Source organism: Ranitomeya variabilis, chromosome 2, assembly GCF_051348905.1.
Source record: "Ranitomeya variabilis isolate aRanVar5 chromosome 2, aRanVar5.hap1, whole genome shotgun sequence".
NCBI lineage: Eukaryota > Metazoa > Chordata > Amphibia > Anura > Dendrobatidae > Ranitomeya > Ranitomeya variabilis.
Genome location: NC_135233.1, coordinates 833,888,152 through 833,912,109, shown reverse-complemented (window position 1 = coordinate 833,912,109; position 23,958 = coordinate 833,888,152). Strand labels below are relative to the sequence as shown.

General features: G+C 41.8%; 1 protein-coding gene across 1 annotated transcript in view; it reads left to right on the top strand.

The window, feature by feature from the left end:
* The window catches only part of KBTBD11 (kelch repeat and BTB domain containing 11), a 59,214-nt gene extending 35,760 nt beyond the window's left edge, over positions 1-23,454 (top strand). Inside the window, exon 2 of the mRNA XM_077290060.1 lies at positions 16,824-23,454. Within this exon, the coding sequence (XP_077146175.1) occupies positions 17,535-19,484 (1,950 nt within the window). The 5' untranslated portion in view covers positions 16,824-17,534 and the 3' untranslated portion in view covers positions 19,485-23,454. The remainder of the gene's footprint in view (positions 1-16,823) is intronic.
* The last annotated feature ends 504 nt before the right edge of the window (positions 23,455-23,958 follow it).

Here is a 23,958-nt window from a genome sequence, read left to right as displayed (position 1 = left end):
AACATTGAAACCCCCCACAAGTGACACCATTTTGGAAAGTAGACCCCCTAAGGAACTTATCTAGAGGTGTGGTGAGCACTTTGACCCACCAAGTACTTCACAGAAGTTTATAATGCAGAACCGTAAAAATAAAAAATCATATTTTTTCACAAAAATTATTTTTCGCCCCCAATTTTTTATTTTCCCAAGGGTAAGAGAAGAAATTGGACCCCAAAAGTTGTTGTACAATTTGTCCTGAGTACGCTGATACCCCATATGTGGCGATAAACCACTGTTTGGGCGCATGGGAGAGCTCGGAAGGGAAGTAGCACCGTTTGACTTTTCAATGCAAAATTGACTGGAATTGAGATGGGACGCCATGTTGCGTTTGGGGAGCCCCTGATGTGCCTAAACATTGAAACCCCCCACAAGTGACACCATTTTGGAAAGTAGACCCCCTAAGGAACTTATCTAGATGTGTGGTGAGCGCTTTGACCCTCCAAGGGCTTCACAGAAGTTTATAATGCAGAGCCGTAAAAATAAAACAAAAATTTTTTCCCACAAAAATTATTTTTCAGCCCCCAGTTTTGTATTTTCCCGAGGGTAACAGGAGAAATTGGACCCCAAAAGTTGTTGTCCAATTTGTCCTGAGTGCGCTGATACCCCATATGTGGGGGGAAACCACCGTTTGGACGCATGGAAGGGCTCGGAAGTGAAGGAGCGCCATTTGGAATGCAGACTTAGATGGAATGGTCTGCAGGCGTCACATTGCGTTTGCAGAGCCCCTAATGTACCTAAACAGTAGAAACCCCCCACAAGTGACACCATGTTGGAAAGTAGACCCCCTAAGGAACTTATCTAGATGTGTGGTGAGCGCTTTGACCCACCAAGGGCTTCACAGAAGTTTATAATGCAGAGCCGTAAAAATAAAACAAAAATTTTTTCCCACAAAAATTATTTTTCAGCCCCCAGTTTTGTATTTTCCCGAGGGTAACAGGAGAAATTGGACCCCAAAAGTTGTTGTCCAATTTGTCCTGAGTACGCTGATACCCCATATGTTGGGGTAAACCCCTGTTTTGGCACACGGGAGAGCTCGGAAGGGAAGGAGCACTGTTTTACTTTTTCAACGCAGAATTGGCTGGAATTGAGATCGGACGCCATGTCGCGTTTGGAGAGCCCCTGATGTGCCGAAACAGTGGAAACCCCCCAATTATAACTGAAACCCTAATCCAAACACACCCCTAACCCTAATCCCAACAGTAACCCTAACCACACCTCTAACCCTGACACACCCCTAACCCTAATCCCAACCCTATTCCCAACCGTAAATGTAATCTAAACCCTAACCGTAACTTTAGCCCCAACCCTAACCCTAACTTTAGCCCCAACCCTAACTGTAGCCTTAACCCTAGCCCCAACCCTAGCCCTAACCGTAGCCCTAATGGGAAAATGGAAATAAATACATTTTTTTTATTTTTCCCTAACTAAGGGGGTGATGAAGGGGGGTTTGATTTACTTTTATAGCGAGTTTTTTAGCGGATTTTTATGATTGGCAGCTGTCACACACTGAAAGACGCTTTTTATTGCAAAAAATATTTTTTGCGTTACCACATTTTGAGAGCTATAAATTTTCCATATTTTGGTCCACAGAGTCATGTGAGGTCTTGTTTTTTGCGGGACGAGTTGACGTTTTTATTGGTAACATTTTTGGGCACGTCACATTTTTTGATCGCTTTTTATTCCGATTTTTGTGAGGCAGAATGACCAAAAACCAGCTATTCATGAATTTCTTTTGGGGGAGGCGTTTATACCGTTCCGCGTTTGGTAAAATTGATAAAGCAGTTTTATTCTTCGGGTCAGTACGATTACAGCGATACCTCATTTATATTATTTTTTTATGTTTTGGCACTTTTATACGATAAAAACTATTTTATGGAAAAAATAATTATTTTTGCATCGCTTTATTCTCAGGACTATAACTTTTTTATTTTTTTGCTGATCATGCTGTATGGTGGCTCGTTATTTGCGGGACAAGATGACGCTTTCAGCGGTACCATGGTTATTTATATCTGTCTTTTTGATCGCATGTTATTCCACTTTTTGTTCGGCGGTATGATAATAAAGCGTTGTTTTTTGCCTCGTTTTTTTTTTTTTTCTTACGGTGTTTACTGAAGGGGTTAACTAGTGGGCCAGTTTTATAGGTCGGGTCGTTACGGACGCGGCGATACTAAATATGTGTACTTTTATTGTTTTTTTTATTTATTTAGGTAAAGAAATGTATTTATGGGAATAATATATATATTTTTTTTTCATTATTTTGGAATATTTTTTTTTTTTTTTTTTTACACATTTGGAAAAATTTTTTTTTACTTTTTTACTTTGCCCCAGGGGGGGACAATACAGATCGGTGATCTGCCAGTTTGCATAGCACTCTGACAGATCACCGATCTGAGAGAAGTGCAGGCTGCTTCACAGTGCCTGCTCTGAGCAGGCTTCTGTGAAGCCACCTCCCTCCCTGCAGGACCCGGATCCGCGGCCATCTTGGATCCGGGTCTGGAGCAGGCAGGGAGGGAGGTAAGACCCTCGCAGCAACACGATCACATCGCGTTGCTGCGGGGGGCTCAGGGAAGCCCGCAGGGAGCCCCCTCCCTGCGCGATGCTTCCCTGCACCGCCGGCACATCGCGATCATGTTTGATCGCGGTGTGCCGGGGGTTAATGTTCCGGGGGCGGTCCGTGACCGCTCCTGGCACATAGTGCCGGATGTCAGCTGCGATAGTCAGCTGACACCCGGCTGCGATCGGCCGCGCTCCCCCCGTGAGCGCGGCCGATCGGCTATGACGTACTATCCCGTCGAGGGTCAGATAGGCCCAGGTCACCTCGACGGGATAGTACGTCTAAGTCACAGAGGGGTTAAATTTCAACTATAACAGCACCTTTCAACGGGATGCAAAAACGTGGTGCGAATAGGGCCTGAAATATTCTCTGTCTTTTATACACACTTTGCATAAATCAATAGTGCAAGCAATATAATGTAGTTTATATAATGTATATAAGTAACCTTGCAATCTCTAATAATATTGCTTCTATTCCACTTATGAGCCATTTCTTTTCCTTACCTCTGTCTCCTGAACTCAATGAAAAAAACAGCTCAAATTCATCTTGGTGAAAGACAGAATGACTGCCAGCACAGTGAGATGTCAGGTTATAGAGTATATTGAAGTCTATAGAGAGAAAAGGGGGGTTTGTCCCAGGGCTGTGGAGTCGGTAAGCCACAGTTGCGACTCCGACTCCTGGATTTTATCAGGTTCCGACTCCGGCTCTGACTCCGACTCCTTCATAAATGGCCAATTCATAACAATAAATTTACTGTTGTAAAATATTAACATCGTGCTTATTCAGTTTCTCACCATCATATAAGTAATCAGACCACTTAGAGCAAAAACTATATTTATTAGAATACAATTAGAATATAGCAAATAACTTTTATAAACTTTTCTAAACTCTTGTAAGTAAATATGCAATAAACACTGTTATGCAGTTAATAAGAAGAAATCTATAAATTTGTCCTCAGAAAAAGTATTGCCTCTGTCAGATCCTCCTTCATGGATGCCCTCAAATCTGATCTAATTATTTTGAGAGCAGAGAACAACCTCTCTACACTAACTTGGGTTGGTGGCAAAGCAGTAACCACTCGGGCAACATCTCTGACAATGTCAGGATACAGAGGAATCGCTTGTTGCACTGTTATTTTTGATGAATGGTCAAATTTCTCAATTTCTTTTAGTGCACATGAAAAATTCTGCTGAAATGTACTGGCTGTGTTCTTTGATGGGGATGACTCTTCTTCTATGCGGGAATGCTTTGCACGGTCCTTGTGATCCAAATATTTTTCGAAATTAAATTCTTCATCAGTTGAGGGTGAAGATGTGGCAGGACGACCAAATTCTTCTTGTTCCTCTTGACTGTTCTGCAACCCTTTCATCCTTACTGCTATTTCAAACAGAGCTTCTTATCCTTTAGTTAGCTGTTGGTCATCTAGAAGAATCCGATGCATTGGGTCTACATAAACAGCTGCCAAAAGAATGTTATTTTGTAATAGTAGCTCCTCTCTCCGTTTCATTGATGTAGCAATGCCACTTGCAATTAACCCTCCTCTTTGGGACAGGCGAAACATCAGGTTCTTCCACTCCTTTAAGAAAATACCTGGAGTTAAGTCCTCTGCTTGTAATTTTTCAGTCACCTGATTCCACTGACTTTCATTTAGCGTCAGTTGAGGGTTAGCCATGTCTACAAGAAAGGTTTTCAGTTCAACCAAGCGCTGAATCATTAAGTAGGTACTGCCCCATCGTGTGGCTTGATCAATAATTGCCCCTTTTCCAGCACGTCTCTTCAAAATTGAGTCAACTTTAGGGGTTCTGGCAACAGTAGCCAATTTTCTCACCTTGCCAATCAGTGCAGCAGCATGTCCTTGTTGCAGACTGTCTCTTATAGCCAGCTGTAGCGTATGCACAACACAGCGCATGTGATGAATGAAAGAACGTATTGACACAGTTTCAACAAGATCATCTAAACTATCATGTTGCTGTTCATCTGAAGCAACTTCAGTTTGCTCCTCAGTTACAATACTGTGTTCCTCTATTTCAAACATTTCTGTTTTTGTGGACCCAGAATGTTCTTCTAGCTGCTGGTCACCATCATTACTCTCATTCATTAGCTTAATAGTACTTATCATATTTGAAGCATTGTCAGTTACGACAGAAAGAACTTGCTCTTTTTTAAGTTCATAGTCTTGCAGAACCTTTTCCACCAAGACCTGGAGAAACTCACTGGTGTGATGAGCCTTGGTGTCTTTTACTGCCAATGTCTTGGTAACTATTTCATTTTTGTCACAAATCGGACATTGATGGCAAAATAGTTCACTGTGTGCAGGCATCCATTTTAAGAAACAGAAAGCGTCCCTTGAGAGTTTTTTTAAGTTCTTCCTTTTGTTTAAAAGCTTCTTCAATTATTAATTTTCTAATACTCTCTCTCTCCAGAGAAACACCAAGCTTGTGGGCCATTTCCCCATTCAGACACATAAAAGCTGGTCGTGAAAATAATGAAATAGGCACACTATCCTTTACAACAAGCTCTATGATCTGTTTTTTAAATGTATCTACTGTCATTGTCACAGTAACTTTGTCACTGACAAAATATCTTGCAACTGATGGCTGCAAAGTTCTCTGCTCCTTTGTTTGGCTGGAAGAGCTGGGCACTGGTTCATTGGTTTGGATGCAGTCTTTCTCATTCACTGCTTTCAGTACTTCTGGATGAAAGCGCTGTAAATGTGTCTTTAGGTTAGAAGCTCTGGTAGGAGCATTTTTATCTTTGTCTGAATATGCACTGATCTTGGCTTCACAGCATTTGTTTTCGTCTGCATCATTTGTCATACACTGACAGACATAATGTTTTCTATCTTGAGTGATGGTAAAATGTTCAAATACAGCTGATTTAATGTGACGCTTCTTTGACATTCTCAGGTTTTTAATTCTGCATTCACAATCCAAATGACAATTGTTTTTCCTAAAAACAATTGCACAAAATTATTGCCAGGTCGTACAACTGATATAGTGGTCAGTAATACTGTTATTCCTCATGTACTCACAGTTAACTGATGCAAAGTTTGTTGAAAGGATAATACTTTTTACAGTCTCCCTCTTCTGAGTAGCAGCTGTGAGATGCTTGAAAGACACACACTTAGTAAACATCTAGTCTAGAGGAGGAGCTTTACTACTAAGAATTTGCAACACATTTTCACTTTCAGTTTCATACATTGTAAGTAGGGGGGTTGGGGCACCATGAGGTTAACCAAGTATAAGAGTAGATAAGGGCAGTGGAGATCAGTGACACACAAGAAGTAAAGGTACCGTCACACTCACGACGCTGCAGCGATATAGCGCGGGTTACTAAGCGCGGCCCTGCAGGCATCGTTGCTTTTGCTGTCAAACACAACGATACACACCGATCTGACGACCAAATAAAGTTCTGGACTTCTAGCTCCGACCAGCGATATCACAGCAGGATCCAGATCGCTGCTGCGTGTCAAACACAACGAGATCGCTAACCAGGACGCTGCAACGTCACGGATCGCTGTCGTTCTCGTTGTAAAGTCGCTCAGTGTGAAGGTACCTTAAGAAATGTCTCTATCTCCAGCAGAACTGCTTATCACTGTTGTTCATAGTTTGATAGAACATATATATTTGAGTAACATTTATAAAATTCATATGAAAGTTCAATTATGAAATATTAATACATTTTTTTTAAAGCTGGAGTCGGAGTCGGTACATTTCTACCGACTCCGACTCCAACCAAAACTAACTCCGACTCCGACTCTTCAGCCCTGGTTTGTCCCTCAGCACAGTCAGGGATCAGGCTGAAACAGGCAGAAAGACAAGCAGATACAACTGAAGCTTCTACCAAATTTATTTTACTTCAGAGCTGGATTCACAGCAGCACAGCTCAGTACTGCAATTATTTCAATGCTTCTATTTCTGTCAGTGTGATAACAAGAAAGAAGGACAGCAATCTGTCTCTTTGTACTTCGTATAGGAGACATCTGCGTAGCTATTCTCCGTACAGAAGGTCAGTTATAGAGATAATTAGAGATGGAGCCTGGAGAGACAAAAACTGGTGAAAACGCAGGATATAAGCTACCTGAAAAGATATGTATGCCTTAAAATATAATCTATGAGGTACTGTAATAGGAAGGTATACGAAGAAGATTACACTTTTACAGGCATTGTGAATCCAGCAGGAATAACTTTACCAATGAGAGGAAGCTCAAACAAGAAAGGTTTAATCTTCATTGTGACATGAGTTATTCATTTCTGGGACTACATCAGCTTCATATTTAGAGTGTACAGATTGCCTTGGTATATACACCCAGTCTGATGAAAGGAATATATTCCTGGAATGCAGAACTCATTTAACAGCAAAGAAACAACCTTTTAATTAAATTGCCTCTCATTGGTGAAGATTCTCCTATAGGATTTGCACCTCTTGTAAAGTATCTTCTTCATTATATACAGCGGGTGAAATAAGTATTGAAAACGTCACCAATTTTCTAAGTAAATGCATGTCTAAAGGTGCTACTGACATGAAATTCTCACAAGATGGCTAATGTCCATGTGTTGTTTCCTCAAACAAAAGGAAGTTTGAGTCTAAAAAAGCCCCAGTGGCCAATGTGAGAACTGCAAGATTTTTATTTTTTATCTTTACCACAGATTATGATATGGAAAAAAAACAATGCCAATAAATAATATATATACACATTTAACACAAAGCCTGATATAAACAATAAGTCGTGTTTCACCGATAGCTTCCCCTTAACATGTTGTGCACAGCTTAGATTATTTGTTATTAAGTCTCATTATTCTACTGGCAATTAGCTGCGGGTCCTCATTAACTACTTTACTTGTCTTTGACAATAGGGACAGGAATGTACACACTGAGTCATGTACCAGACCATTAATTGTGGTGCACAAAAGCAAAATTGATTTTACTCTTAATGGTTACAAAATATGAGTAACAGCAAAGTCACTTCCTAATATGTCATCTCTTCCAATGAAACCAGCAGGAGGAGAGGACTCCTACCCAGTGTGTCCTCTGGTATTACAGGGTTTCAATGAGTGGAAGTCACAAGCAATTTAGTCAAGAGCTTTGTTTATTGCTCTCCCCTATTCTGGTTGTATGAAGAACTTGTCACAGCACAGTGGGGGTTATTCAGAGGTAGACACCCTTATTAAAGAGAAAAATCCTGAGTCCAATTAACGGATGCAGAACAGAATGTAGAAATCTCTGAGACTGATGTCACATACCCTGCAGGAAGCAAGTGATGTGCGTATTGTTCCATCTAATGATATTTCTGGAGGCTAATGCAGAAACCAGGGTTGAGGTCTTTGACAAGCCTTTTAATGCCATACTGCTCATAATCTAAAGCACAGAAAACAGAATCACCTTCAGCTGAGTTTACACATTGCATACTTTTTATTTCCAGATTGTTAAAATGCACTAACTGTAACAAAGTGGCTCCTATGATGCATTTGGTACATCTTTAGACCAGTTTATCAAGTTTATATGGAGCGCCCCCAGACGCAGGGCCATGGGGTACTCGGTACCGGGCCTCTCAGTCTCGGTCCTGGGGTTGTCACGGTGGCTAGACCCGGTCCGTGACCCTGCTAAGGGGCGTCCAATGAAAGGTGTGATGAGGGTGCGTGGTGCAGGTCGCGATGAATAACGAGGACACAGGGTTGCAGTCTCTTTACCTCTGTACTGAAGGCTTCGGGATCCGCAATCCAGAGTACTGCTAACAGGGCTGGCTGAGACCGGCCGGTCCGAAGGCACATCCAGAGTTCCCTTTGCAGGTGGAAATCAGTGCCTACCTTCTAGCGCCTGTGTGTTGTAGTACCTCCCTGCTGAGCACCACGGGATAGTCCTCACAACTGTTGTGTCTGTTTCTGATGTTCTTTCTCACAACTTGTATCTGTTCTGATGTTCTTTCTCTGTCCCCCAGATGATATGGCTAGGACGCACCCGTATGACGGGTAGGCCTGGAGTTCTTCCGGGACCCTAGTGTCGCCCCTCTCCCACAATTGCCCCCTATGTCTGCATAGGTGATTTAGGTGAGACAGCCAACCTATAATCAACTGTCCTGCCGCTGTTTGAAGTACTGCTTTGAGCCCAATACTTCCTCGGCGTGCCGGCCACCGGCTACGCGACTCAGTAGGATGTTGCCACGATCTTAAGGCACGACTCCTACTGGTTTATCTCCTTTTTGCTGCGATCTCGCTTCTCACTTCTCCACAATAAACCTCGCTTCGTTTCCTTTCTTAGAATGCCACCGCAACGGGTGCAGGCGCGGCTCCGTAACGTTCTGTTCTTTTCGCTAGGCCACTGTCAGGATTCCACCCCTGACAGAGACCCCCCTGAATCTTCCCCTGCAACACCCTCTGCCACAGGATGTTGCCTGGATCCAACCCAGTCAGCTTCTGGCTAACTTCCTATCCAGCCCCCAGTTTTACCAGATTGTGAGGAGTGGCCTAATACATAGAACCCTTTGCTCCCCCTGGTGGCCAGAGTGTGAAGTGTAATGTGTGACTGTGATACCTGGTCAGGTGAACTCCTTTAGTGCCATCAGACGTACCATCACTCCCCTTAGTGGCGGAGTGTCAGTACTGCAACGACCAGGACTCTGGGGTGCTGCATATATATACGCCGCATATTAGTTGGTAAACTTGAATCCAATAATCTGCACTAAAATTTTGCCACACGATATAACATCTTAAAGGGGTCATCCCAGAGGTGTATCTTACGTTTTCTGGCACCCATGGCAAGAATTCAGTTTGGCGCCCCCCACCCCTACTCAGTCCATTTGAGTAGTTGTCATGTGTCCACTTATATGCCAATGAGCTGCTTTTACAGATTCTCTCAATGTTCAGTGAAATACTACTGCCCCTGCTTCACTGAGAGAAGCAGGAAGAGAAGCTAGTTGTCACGTGACTGTAAGTATGAAGATTGCATGACTCCCTCCCCATACTGCCATTATATCTCCTTGCGGGTTCCTCTTGCTCCCCATACTGTGTCCACACCAATCCCTCCACCTCCTCCTCATACTGTGCCTGTCCACACAAATTTCCCCTAACGCCTTATACTGTGTCGACACCAATCCCCACACACCCACTCCATAAGCTGTGTCCACACCAGTCCCACACCCTCACTCCTTATACTGTGTCCACACAAATCCTCACACCATTTCTCCACATACAGTCATGGCCAAAAGTGTTGTTCCAGAAAATGATAGCAATTACACATGTTTTGTTATACACATTTATCTCCTTTGTGTGTATTGGAACAGCACAAAAAAACTGAGAAAAAAAGGCAACTTGGACATAATTTTACACAAAACTTCGAAAATGGGATGAACAAATTTGTTGTTCTCAATCTGAGTGTTTGCCCCAGTTAAAATAAAACCACTTAGGCTGGGGTCACACATGCGAGTTTTACGGACGTATGAGCGCAGAAACTACGTCCGTAAAACTCGCATTACATACGGCACAATTATTCTCAATGGGGCTGCTCCTATTAGCCGTATATTACGGTTCAGTATTATACGGCTTTCTACGGCCGTACAAAATCGCAGCATGCTGCGTTTGTCAGCGTACTGCGCAAATAATACGCCAATGAAAGTCTATGGGGGCGCGAAAAATACGGATTCCACACGGACCTGCAGTGTGACTTGCGAGAAATACGCAGCGCTGTTAGTGAAAAGTCGGTAATTCAATTGCCGGCTTTTCATTTCTCCTGCACAAACCCGACAGGATATGAGACATGGTTTTCATACAGTAAACCATCTCATATCCCCTTTTTTGTTGCATATTCCACACTACTAATGTTAGTAGTGTGTATGTGCAAAATTTCAGCGCTGTAGCTGCTGAAATAAAGGGTTAAATGGCGGAAAAAATTGGCGTGGGCTCCCGCGCAATTTTCTCCGCCAGAGTGGTAAAGCCAGTGACTGAGGGCAGATATTAATAGCCAGGAGAGGGTCCATGGTTATTGGCCCCCCCGTGGCTAAAAACATCTGCCCCCAGCCACCCCAGAAAAGGCACATCTGGAAGATGCGCCAATTCTGGCACTTGGCCACTCTCTTCCCACTCCCTGTAGCGGTGGGATATGGGGTAATGAAGGGTTAATGCCACCTTGCTATTGTAAGGTGACATTAAGCCAGATTAATAATGGAGAGGCGTCAATTATGACACCTATCCATTATTAATCCAATTGTAGGAAAGGGTTAAAAAACACACACACACATGATTACAAAGTAGTTTAATGAAATAAACACAGCGGTTGTTGTAATAATTTATTGTTCTCCCATTCCATTTCCAGGACCTCGCTTGGCAACATAATAAACGCACAAGATACATACCTTCTGCTGTCAGATCTCGTCCCACGAAGTAATCCATCTGAAGGGGTTAACTAATATTACAGGCAGGAGCCCTGCAAATGCAGCTGTGCTCCGTGCTTGTAATCCCCAGCGAATGAATGAAATGTAGGTCATTGACCTACATTTCCTTCAGTTGCGGTGATGCGCCCCTGCTGGATGTTCTCATGAACTGCAGCCTGGGAACTTTTTCCCACGCTCCAGGTCATATGAGGACATCCACCAGGGGGCGCATCACCGCGACTGAAGGAAATGTAGGTCAATGACCTACATTTCATTCATTCGCTGGGGATTACAGGCAGGGAGCACAGCTGCATTTGCAGGGCTCCTGCCTGTAATATTAGTTAACCCCTTCAGATGGATTACTTCGTGGGACGAGATCTGACAGCAGAAGGTATGTATCTTGTGCGTTTATTATGTTGCCAAGCGAGGTCCTGGAAATGGAATGGGAGAACAATAAATTATTACAACAACCGCTGTGTTTATTTCATTAAACTACTTTGTAATCATGTGTGTGTGTGTTTTTTAACCCTTTCCTACAATTGGATTAATAATGGATAGGTGTCATAATTGACGCCTCTCCATTATTAATCTGGCTTAATGTCACCTTACAATAGCAAGGTGGCATTAACCCTTCATTACCCCATATCCCACCGCTACAGGGAGTGGGAAGAGAGTGGCCAAGTGCCAGAATTGGCGCATCTTCCAGATGTGCCTTTTCTGGGGTGGCTGGGGGCAGATGTTTTTAGCCACGGGGGGGCCAATAACCATGGACCCTCTCCTGGCTATTAATATCTGCCCTCAGTCACTGGCTTTACCATTCTGGCGGAGAAAATTGCGCGGGAGCCCACGCCAATTTTTTCCGCCATTTAACCCTTTATTTCAGCAGCTACAGCGCTGAAATTTTGCACATACACACTACTAACATTAGTAGTGTGGAATATGCAACAAAAAAGGGGATATGAGATGGTTTACTGTATGAAAACCATGTCTCATATCCTGTCGGGTTTGTGAAGGAGAAATGAAAAGCCGGCAATTGAATTACCGGCTGTTCACAGATATCGCGCTGAATGAAATCTAAATACAGAATATATATATATGTGTCTCAATGACATATATATATATATATATACTGTATATATGTTTTCCCTAACATTTGAGCACATAAATCCATTAGATGTCGGTTTTGCAAGCCTGCGCGAAAATCTCGCAGTACGGATGCCATACGGATTACATACGGAGGATGCCATGCGCAAAATACGCTGAAACACCCTGACTACGGATCAATATTTTGGGGACATTTCTCCGTATTACGGCCGTAGTACGGACGTATAATACGTGGCGTATTTTCTTACGCCATGTGTGACCCCAGCCTTATACTTACTTCCCCTGCTGGTGCCATTCCAATGGTGTTGGCATTCGCTCTCACTGGGATCATGTGAGGTTGTTATGTCACACGGGCACTGCACCCAGCCAGCATCAGCTTCACGGTCCCTGCCTTCAGACGTAACGAACATCAACTTGTCGCCAGAGCGGAGGCTGCCCGTCACCCTTTCTGGATTACTTATACGTTTGCAGGCGGAGACAGTGAAGCTGGCACTGATTGGGTGCAGGGTTTGCATGATGTAACAACCTCACGTGAGCCCCGGGTGAGCGAGTGCTGACACCATTAGAATGGTGCTGGCATGGGAGGTGAGTATAAGTTTTTTTATTTTAACGGGGCAAACACTCACATTGAGAAAGGCTTGTTGTAATATTAGACAACCCCTTTAAACCATGCTCATTTGCCCAATTTCCCATTGACACAAAACACTTAAAGGGAAACTGTGGGCATCATGAATCATAGACTGCCTGCACGATTCCAGCAAGGTGTCATTCTCAGAAGCGTTTCAGAGAAAATAGACTTTGAAGATTGGGCCAGCGACTATAGCCAGAGACGGGGCTAGTCTGGTGCCATCCCTGGTCAGCTGTTCTCAGTGCCGCTGCAGGTGATTGCCAGCTGCAACTGTGTTGAGAAGGACCTGCCAGAGCACTGCTGGGCCATTCTGATCCCTGGCTATGTTCCCCCGGCAGATCTTCAAAGTGTATTTTCCTTCAAACGCTTCGGCGAAAATAATATACAGGCGGCATTCGTTTGGGCAGCATGAATCAGCTGACAGGTTCCCTTGGAGCTTTGTGGCACAAATTAGGCCAAAGTTCTGGTACATTTAGCATTAACTTGTAAGTCTCCTTCATTGTATCCCAAGATTTAAATACTCTGACATGAAATGTAGACATGACCGAATTTTACAGTTTTGACTTATGACGATACCTAAAATTAAGGATCTAAATATCTGTAGATATTTACTTTGAGAAGTGCTGGCTGTGAAACGTCTTTTTACCTCACATGTACATTCATAGCACCTTCAAATCACAGCTCACTATCCTTGGAGAGGGCTTGGACTCTTTGCTTTGCACATCGATGGGGGGCCCAGCTCCCACCACAGAGATAAAGGGGTTTTACCCATATATTACATCAATGGTGCAGCCTAAGAATAGGCCATCAGTATAAAACCCCAGAAACCGTAAAATTAGAGACACAGTAAACTCCCTCCATTACCATTTATTGTTGTCTTTACTGGAGGTTTAGTCATTAATTTGTGGGAAATAGAATAGACCATTAACTGTAATTATTCAAAAATAAGAGTTCTCATAATGGCTAGTACTACAATAATGCATTTTTTAGAAAATACTGCATTAAGGAGCAACAAACCCCAAAATGATCTTATATTTGTTATAAAATTCAGAATAAGCCGCTGTCATTGAACGCTAGTTCCGATGACACTTAGCCATTGCTCCGTGATTAGTATGTTTATCAGCATTAGACATAGGCAGAATATATTAGAATGTGTAAAGCAAATGTAACATGAACAGAAATGTTCAGTATGGAGCTACAAAATAGAGATTGAATAAGTAAAATAATAATACTATATCAATTAATTGAGGTGTTTATCTAGTCTGATTAAATGTAAAAAAATTTTTATACATCAACATTTTGACTTGAAATTAAAGGGAATCTGTCAGCAGGTTTTTGCTATGTAATCTGAAGACCGCTGGAGATGGGTCCTGAAAAACAGAATTCAGGAATGTGTCACTTATTAGACTGCTGTCGTTTACTTAAAATTAATGTTTTATCACCAGAACATTACCACTGTTTGGACAACTCATGTAACTGCTAGAATGACCACGCCCTTTCCTGTACTAAGCAGCTCACTGCCAATAGACAATGTACACAGAAAGCTGTGGTGTGGGCGAGGTTAGCTTTCTAAGCTGTGCTACATGCTGCATCTAAAAACTCAGAACTGCTGCACCCAGTAATCTTAAGTGATACATCATTGGAGTCAGGGTCTCTTTTCCAACATTTTCTGCTCACAGATGAGGTAGCAAAAGCCTGGTGACAGATTCCCTTTAAGAGAGTAATTGGTGACATCGTATATTTTCAAAGTTTACTGTAAAGAGTAAATGCAAGAAATGAAATGTTAAACAAACAGGCACAGATTTGTCAAGTAGTTTCCTCCAGATTTCTGGTCTAAAACTGTTTGAACTGTTGCAAAATGTTTGCGTAACTCAATGCATGCCTGACAAACTCATCATAATTTATGTCACATGACATAAATTATTACAGAAATGGACATCGGCCTGGGGTATATTTCTGGCAGCTGAATGTGCACGCTTGTGAATGAATTTGGTCCATCTTACTCCAGCGCACTGTGTATTCAGACTGGTGCACAAAACGCCAGTTAATGAATTGGGGCAATAGTAAGAAAGATGTTTGATGATGCTTTAAATACTAAACCCTGCCAAAATTCCTGTTCTTTATGTATGAGGGTACGTGCACACGATCAGTAAACGCTGCGGGTTGGATGCTGCGTACATCTGCAGCGTCCAACCCACAGCATCCAGATGTTACAGCATAGTGGAAGGGATTTCAAGAAATCCCATTTCCACTATGCGTGCAGAGACGCCCGCAGCTCACCCGCTGAGACGGACATGCGGCGCGTCTCTCCAGACTGCAGCATGTCAATTTTTCTTGTGACACGCTAGTTTACGCATGATAAATGTCACCCATAGAATGTATTGGGTGTGGTGAATCCGCGCGGTTCAGTGATCACATGTGGATTTACCTGCGTTCAATAGACTGCAGCGCTTTGGATGCGGTGGACATGTGCTGTATCCAAAGTGCTGCGGATTTCTGATCATCTACACATACCCTGATAGTACTGTGGCTCCAACGTCTGTCCAGCGTTAGTGACTGTGCATTTTAAGCAGGTCAGCGTGACCCAGCGAGTAACTCTTGGCAGTTTGCATGTGTACACCAGGCCAACAATTACTCGCACTTCTTCTATAGCGCTGATTTACCTCAGCACTAAATTCTGAGAACTGTAAGGGAAATTATGTAATTGCAGAGTGTTACATTATGGCCTTCAGTTGTATCCAGTCTGCTGTGATATTATGGTAACATTTTGTTATTAAGTTACTGTTTAACAAGACGATTCGCAAAGTTCTGTTTGGGTTAGAGGCTATGTTCCCACAATGAATATTTGGTGAGTTTTTGATATTGCAGATTTTCTGTTGCATTTCTGCACTTACCTTTTTTTATTGTGTTTTGGAGTGCATTTTTATTGCGTTTTTGAAACTTTTTTTGTCGCTTTCTGGTGTTAGATTTTAAATAAAGCTGTTTTGTTTTTGATACATCATGGTATTTGAACTCCCCAAAAGTATATTGATACAGTCATGTGCGGATTACATGCGTTTTCAGTGCGTTTCCAACTAGGTTGGAATTAAATGGCTGCCATTAGGGAACTGTAAAGCTGCTCCAAATCATTAGCATTAAATATCTGTTGTCTGTTAGAGTCTCTAATCGCCATTTCTCTATATTTTGTAATTTGACAAAAAAGTTAATTAGAACTATTAATAATAATGGTCCATTAATAGTCTGTGTACCCACTTAGGGTACCGTCACACAGTGGCATTTTCATCGCTACGACGGCACGATTCGTGACGTTGCAGCGTCGTATAAGTATCGCTCCAGCGTCGTATACTGCGGTCACACGTTGCAATACACGGCGCTGGAGCGATAATTTCATGACGTATTTGCGATGTAGAAGCCGTTGGTTACTGTGCGCACATCGTATACAACCTGTGTCACACAATGCAATCATGCCGCCACAGCGGGACACTAGAAGACGAAAGAAAGTTTCAAACGATCTGCTACGACGTACGATTCTCAGCGGGGATCCGGATCGCAGTAGCGTGTCAGACACAGCGATATCGTAAATGCATCGCTGGAACGTCACGAATCGTGCCGTTGTAGCGATCAAAATTGCACTGTGTGACGGTACCCTTAGAGCCTTTTTTGGTGAGGGCTGAGATTTTCTAAAATTTGGTATTTTACAAGTATCCTTGTACATGTGAAAAATACAGTATATGACTGTACATTTCACAATCTAGTCATGCAAGTTACATAACATGATAAGTTCTACCTTTCTCTTAGTGATAACAGCTCCACGTTAAATCTACAATTGTTGGATAGGGACAATTTTCCGACCTGTAAATCAAATTTATTTCTTGATAACTTATCTGCTGTGGATTGTGTGTATGTGACGCTATACTTTCTCACTTCATTAACCTGTCACTTTTATCTTGCTTTTATGCTTTTTCCTTTAGTTTGACCCTGGGAGGGTGTGTTAGCTAATAACGACCTTGTCTTTGGATCATTAACATAAACTATTCTTAGCACTTGTCAATATAACATGAGTTAATCAGATTGATGTTTTTTTAGTCTGTTTCCACATTATAAGTCTCCTTTGTTTTGTTTTTCTATTACAGATCAGAGTCGATAACTGAAAAATTAATAAGCTCAAATAAAAGAATGGAATATTTAACCAGCATGATGCACCTCGTACATTGGAATATATGTGACGAACCCTCTAATTGAAAGCTGCTTAATCTCTGAAGGGAATTCTATCCGTCCTGCCAATGTCACCTTAAAGCTAATCAAATGTGACTCCTGTGAGATTTCTGCAGCTGAAGGATATATGCTAAGCATCATTGACCTAACAGTCAGCAGTTCTGGATCTAGAAGATACTGGAAACTCGTGGATGAAATATCCCTCTTTTACGAGTCACGTGGATTAAAGCTGTGCCCGTCTCCTAGAATGTGCAGAACATTTCTAGTGAACTGTAATTTTTCAATATTGTGAAATTGAAGGCATTTTCCGGTGGAGAATTCTGATGCAGCGCTAGAATAACTCTGCCCTAATTGGAGCTGGAAAGTAATAAAAATAAAGCAATCCTCTCTGTGCAAACATTAGACGGTGAACATACCGAGAAGTTCAAGAGTTCAGTCTTATGTGAAACTGGTGCAGTTCTGACACACCTCTTTGCTCTCAGAATCTAGATCAGCAGTCTGTGATAGGCGCGGTGTTGAAACAGACCGTATCTGGTGTAATGCTAGAAAAACAACACTGACACAACGAAATCGACAGCAAAAGCAAAAGCACAGAGGTTATGTGACTGCAGTCTCAAGAAACCACGAATATGGATGCTTCATTGTCTATTGCTCCTTATCCCAGTGATCTAAAAGTGAATGATGGAAACACGGGGACTTCTGCAAAGAAGACATGTGAGTACAGTGGGGGCTCAAGAGATGGATTGGAGGCAAGTGGAAGCTCGGGAAAGCATTCGAATGGCAGAGAAAAAGACAGCTTACCCCACTCTAATGGTGGCTACACTCTTCAATCTGACACTGTTGTGCAGCCTATGCATAGTTTGGACATTTCTAGACAAGTAACTTATAATGATGCTGAGGACATTTCAATTTCTGAACCCATAAGTGAGGGTAGCATACCGCTGGGTGGAAGCCAGTGGGATATGAATAGTGTGTCAGAATTGGAAGAGGATGGTGAAGAACGAAGTTTATCTGAATCCATCTCAATCAGTGAGTGTCTGCAATCTCACACGAGACAACCCAACACAGATTTTTCCATCAACGAAGCTACATTTGATGCATCTAGAGGTGACCTGGAAAGAAACATTTTACCTGAACTCCTAGGTGATCCAGACCTGGTTATTGAAGTGACTGGGGGGCAAAGAATTAAAGCGCACAAGTCCATGTTAGCTGAGAAAAGTGATTATTTCAGGGCTCGATCATCAAGAGACATTCTTAAAATTAAGGGTGTAAGTTACCAGACTTTACAGTTGCTTGTGGATTACATTTACAGCTCACAGCTGGAAGTGAAGCAGGAAAATGTGGTAGAGGTGATAAGTGGTGCAAAGTTCCTCCAGATTCCTTGTGCGGTGCAATGTGCCATGGATAGCATGAGGTCCCAGATATCACTCAAGAACTGCTATCAGGTCCTCTATATCGCAAAGAAGCAAAGACTGAATGAGCTCAAGGAGGCTGCTTACAAATTTATGAGTGACCATTTTCTACAGGTTCTTAAGGATCCAAATGTCTACGGCAGACTAACAGGTGCAGAGAGAGACTTAATTTTACAGCGCAGAATGGATGGTAAACAGTGTTTGGTGGTAGCAGAAATCAATGATGCTTTTGAACGAATGACCAGTAGCAGTAGACCTCAAAGCCGAGAGAGTAGTAGACCCCAGAGTCCTTCATCAATTGTGTCTACTGAAGATGATGGAACTACTTATCAGGTACATTGCTTTACTGAATCTGCTAGGAGATGGCGGTCTTTGACAAAGATTCCAGAGGAAGCAAATACTAAAGGTTGTGGGGTCTGTGTCCTATATAACTATTTGTTCATTGCTGGTGGCATTAAAGGTAGTGGACAAAAAGCAAAACTTTCCGACCAGGTATTTTGTTACAACCCTTTGACGGACACATGGGATAAGGTCCGACCCCTCTCCCAGCCACGCTCTCAGTTGAAATTAGTAGCTCTTGATGGTTATTTATATGCTATTGGCGGAGAGTGCCTCTTCACAGTGGAAAAATATGATCCCCGTCTGGACCGTTGGACCTCAGTAGCTTCATTACTTAAGGGTGCATTTGCAGTGGCCCATGAAGCTACAACGTGTAATGGTGAGATATATGTATCTGGTGGAACTCTTTTTTACCGTCTACTCAAATATGATCCCAAACATAATGAATGGCAAGAATGCCCTTACAACAACAGCCGCCGACGCTCAGCTGGTATGGTATCCCACAAAGGCTGCATCTACCGATTTGATGTCAGTCGTGAACATGGCCTTAGTGTTTTCACTTACAATTCAATGGCCAGACACTGGAGTGAGGGAGTCAACCTACGTCCTGGTCCAGGGCCTACACCACCTAGTCTACCTTTTCGCTGCACAGTCATGGGAGGCAACATCTATTGCTTGAACAGAGGTGTAACACTGAGAGTGCCACTACCACCAGAAGGAACCGGAGGAGAAATGGCTAGCTGTGAGCTTGACGTCTTTCCTTCACCAGAAGACGCAAAAGGAGTCTTATTTCCATTTGTTCTCTCTTTACCTGAGAATAAGTCATAACATTAAGACCAAGGTTATATTGCCTATGTGTTTTACTTTACTGGCATGTTTTTAAATGTCTGTTCGTTTCGATGATTAAAAATACATTAATGCCGGGTTCATAATAGTTCCACAAATGCATGTCTATCACTGTACAAAAAATGAATATGTGAATCTACAAATTCTGTGCATTTATTTCCTGAAAATGGCCTTGTAAATTAGAACCAGCCTACAGGCCTTTGCCGAGGAGAGTTTTGCATGTAGTAGTGATCGTTATGTGTGTACAATATAATGACATCCGATATGGTGAAGACAACAGGAGTTTCTCGGGATAAGTTTAACCGCACCTATAAGCTGCTAAAATTTAGAGCTAAATCTTAAAATAAATGGTAATACATTTCAGATAATACTGAATCTCACTTCTATATAATGAGAATGAAGAGGAGCAATAGTGTGACAATTATAATATTATAATCAGGGGATGACCTAACTTGTAGAGTGGCTGTAAATGTTTGCCATAGACAAAATGAATGCTCTTATATTTGCTAATTTGCATTGTATAATCTGATGACACTGCTGTAGGTCATAAATTAAAATGATTATATGTTACATACTGACTGTATGCCTATGGAAACCAGACAACATCCCTTTCTATACCCCCATAACATGACCGATACTGTTCGTGCGCTATTATTGGTGTCCTCTTATGTGGCTTTAGGCCTTCTTGGGGGCAGGGACCAGGGAGTGATTGCTACTTCTGCACCTCTTCTAGCTGTTATAACCTGAGTTATTTCTCAGTTACTCTGCGCAGGGCTATTGTTTCTTATTTGCAGTTTTATATACATGACCCGGGCACATGATTAGCATCAGAGCATGTTATATAGAAGCCTGATTCTTCTAACACACAGAACCTGTATTACAGAACGGACTGAATAGATCATCATGTTGCTTTGTCTTGTAACCTCCATGCTTGTAATTTAATGCCTTCATTAGGATCTGTTCACACCCTGCTTATGGATCCTTCTTCCTTTAGACCGTGTTCCCATGTAGTGTAAATACTGCAGTTTTTCTGCTTTGTTTTTGAGCTGTGTTGCGTTTTTTTGCCATGACCCAGCATGTCAATTCTTTCAGCGATTTTACAGCAATTTCACCCACTCAAATGAATGGGTGAAAACCGCAAGTAAAAAGGTGACAAAAATGCGCGTACTGTACACAGCCACGCCATGTGTAGCCTAAGGATAGTATTGTATTTTTTATGCATTTTTTTTTTACGTAGGCTTCTATGGGAAAACTGAAAAATGCATGTAAAAACGAATGTAACAAATGCATGTTAAAAAAACTGGTTTGCATTTTTAAGTGCAGAATCAAAGCTTTTCCATTTAAAAAACATATTAATAAACAGCTGCTTCAAATCTGCACCAAAAACGCGTCAAATAAAAAGGAAAATGCATTAAAAAAAGCAAAAAAAATGCAGTGATCAGAGACAGAAAATATACGGATAGAAAACATCAGAAAAAAAAACGCAGCATTTACTCTACTTGTGAACGCGTCCTTAGTAGTGATGAGCGAGTGTACTCGTTGCTCCGGTTTTCCCGAGCACGCTCGGGTGACCTCCGAGTATTTGTTAGTGTTCGGAGATTTAGTTTTCATCCCGGCAGCTGAATGATTTACAGCTGCTAGCCAGGCTGAGTACATGTGGGGGTTGCCTGGTTGCTAGGGAATCCCCACATGTAATCAAGCTGGCTAATAGCTGTAAATCATGCTGCTGAGGCGATGAAAACTTAATCTCCGAGCAGTCATAAATACTCGGAGACCACCCGAGCAACGAGTACACTCGCTCATCACTAGTCCTTAGGCATTTATTGTGCAGAGATTTTGGCATTCGTTTGGCGGGATGATATCTTCATTCCTTTTTATATGGAGTGGTGTAGTCTATACAGATCTGGCATTTTCTAAGCCCATTTCTGCAGTTTGTGCAGTTGGTCCACAATGTTTGGCAAATGCTAGATCTACGTGACCCTTTCCTTATGGCCTGCTACATCTGTAGGTTGTGAGGATTTTGTTAAGAAATACAGACAACGCTTTCCCCTTTAAATAAACTGTCTGGTCAATGTATATATATATGTTGTATGGTACAAGCGTGTTCATTGCCATATTTCCATATATCTGAAATGATGATTTGATGATAGCCAGTCTCCAGAATCGTGCCGCACAAATCAATTACCGTAACCAAGTCTTATTTTCTAAACGTTTGCTGACGGTCATATGAATCGATGTTGATTCTGACAATTACTGCAGCCATGAAATCTAATTGTGTTTATATAATATTTTTAATGAATAGTGATTGAGTGCGTAACGACATTAGTACCATCATCATTCAGCAGAATAGACATTTTTATGACAGTGCGTTCTTCCTGTGTCTCTTCCACAGTCCTTGACCATATTGCAATGCCGGGGACGACCGCATTCCTGGGATCACGTATACCTATGGGATATTCCTGTAGTGCCATGTTACTCAGTCTTCAAACATTTATTTTGACTGCAACATTACTTTTTCCCTGGTGACTAGTATAAAATGTGACGTTACCGAAGGGAATACTTGTGTTGGGAAACTTTAAATGCCTTAGGATAATGGAAACATAATGAAAAACTGTCTCTATGGAAAACAAATATAATGGAAAGTCAATTTACCATTACATTACACAGCCATTTCTTTAATGTGCGCTTGATGATACTGGAAAAACAACATAGATGCAATAGCTGAATAACGTCTTAACGTTAAACATCTGCTGCGATCATACCATGGGAAATGGCTTTAATAAATGTTTGGGGATATATCTATATGAAAAGATCAATCATTATGATTTCTTCAGAACCAAAAGGTATTTTGGTCAAAGTCTTTCAAAAGTTTAACAAAAACACAAAGGCCAGGTTCACCCCAGCGTATTTTTTCTTATCTAAGAGAATTGGGCCTTGTATGGTAATCAGAGTTTGATCAGATTGTGGTCATAGGTTGATCCGTTTTTCTTGGATGAGAAGATGATAAAATAAATGTCTCAATCGTCTCCATTCTGTCAGCCTGTGAAAATTGGACTGCACTCTAATGTCATTTGAGTGCAGTCCAATTTTTCCCATGGACTCATTGACTTGCATGACCAAGTGCAGACCGAATATATGACGTAAATCATGCATGCTGCAAATTTTTCTTTGAACAGACTCTGTCCAAGGGAAAAAAAATGAAAATTGGACATGTGTGTGACTAATAGAATAACATTGGTCCAAGTGTGATTTGATATTTTGTCAGATTGCACTCAGACCAAAAATACGGTCATCTGCATGAGCTCTCTCTCAGACTGCTGTATCATCTTCTGGCTAAGAGTGGAGATAGTTGGAGTGATTTGATTGAAACTTATTAAAAGGCGCACTCCTTCTAACAAATTTGTTTTTTGCTGCCTGAAAGATAGAAAATTAAATCTATGCTTTGCACCACAATTTGTGCTATTTGCAGGTATATGACGACACTCACTTCAAAATTCTCAATTTCTGCTCAAAATTCGTGCATGTCCTGATTTGCATCTTTTTTGGGTCATACACTATGTTAACCCTGGTGTAAACTGCTTGGTAAATGTGGTTTCCTAAAGTTGATCATATTCAAAAGAGCAAATTGGCTGAGGTGGACCAGTAATTTAACGATTAGGCACCAAAATTGGCAAATCGGCTGAGACCAATGATCTAATGTCTGTATGGGCCTCCTGCTTTTTCACATGGTTAACAGCGAGGACACTTGTTGATTATCAAAAAGTCCAATCCTTTGTTATCCTACAGAAAAAAAAACATTGTCGAAAGTATTTGTCAGTAATTCGTTCCCTGAATCTCGATATCAGAGCTTGTTCTTTTTGGACATTTGTGGTCTCCAGAAAAAAGCTGAATGCTACTTTTCCCTAATAGAGGGGATTCCGGAATTCCTTTAAAAAAAAAAAAAAAAACTAAAGTAGTTTAAAGCCCAGTAAAAATAAAAAACTTACGAGAAGTATTTATGACCATGAAATTCTTTTGAATGATCACATTAAAATGACATGGTAGACGGCCAATAAGGCACGTAGACCTTGGACGAGTATCTGCTAGGAAAAGACATACTATCTATACATCTGATCAATGTGTGTAGAGACCTCTGGAAATAAATTCTGACCCTAGCTCTTAATGCTTCTCGGTTTAGAAACTCGACACATGAAGACGAAGTAGATAAGAATGCTGGTCAAGTTCTAACAACTGAGCTTGGAAAATCTCATTTTTCCTGCACAAACTGGCTTTTTCTTCTGCAGTGCTGTAGGCAATCCACAGTTCATGTAATGCATAACTTAATGGATCAGCAGCACACCCACGATCCCTCCATCATTACGTGTGGAAAGCTTCTAAACTGCGGCCAAGAATATTTTATGATCTGACAAGAAATCCCTTCCGTCCATGTCTTTCTGCTGTGAGCCGGTGAATGCCA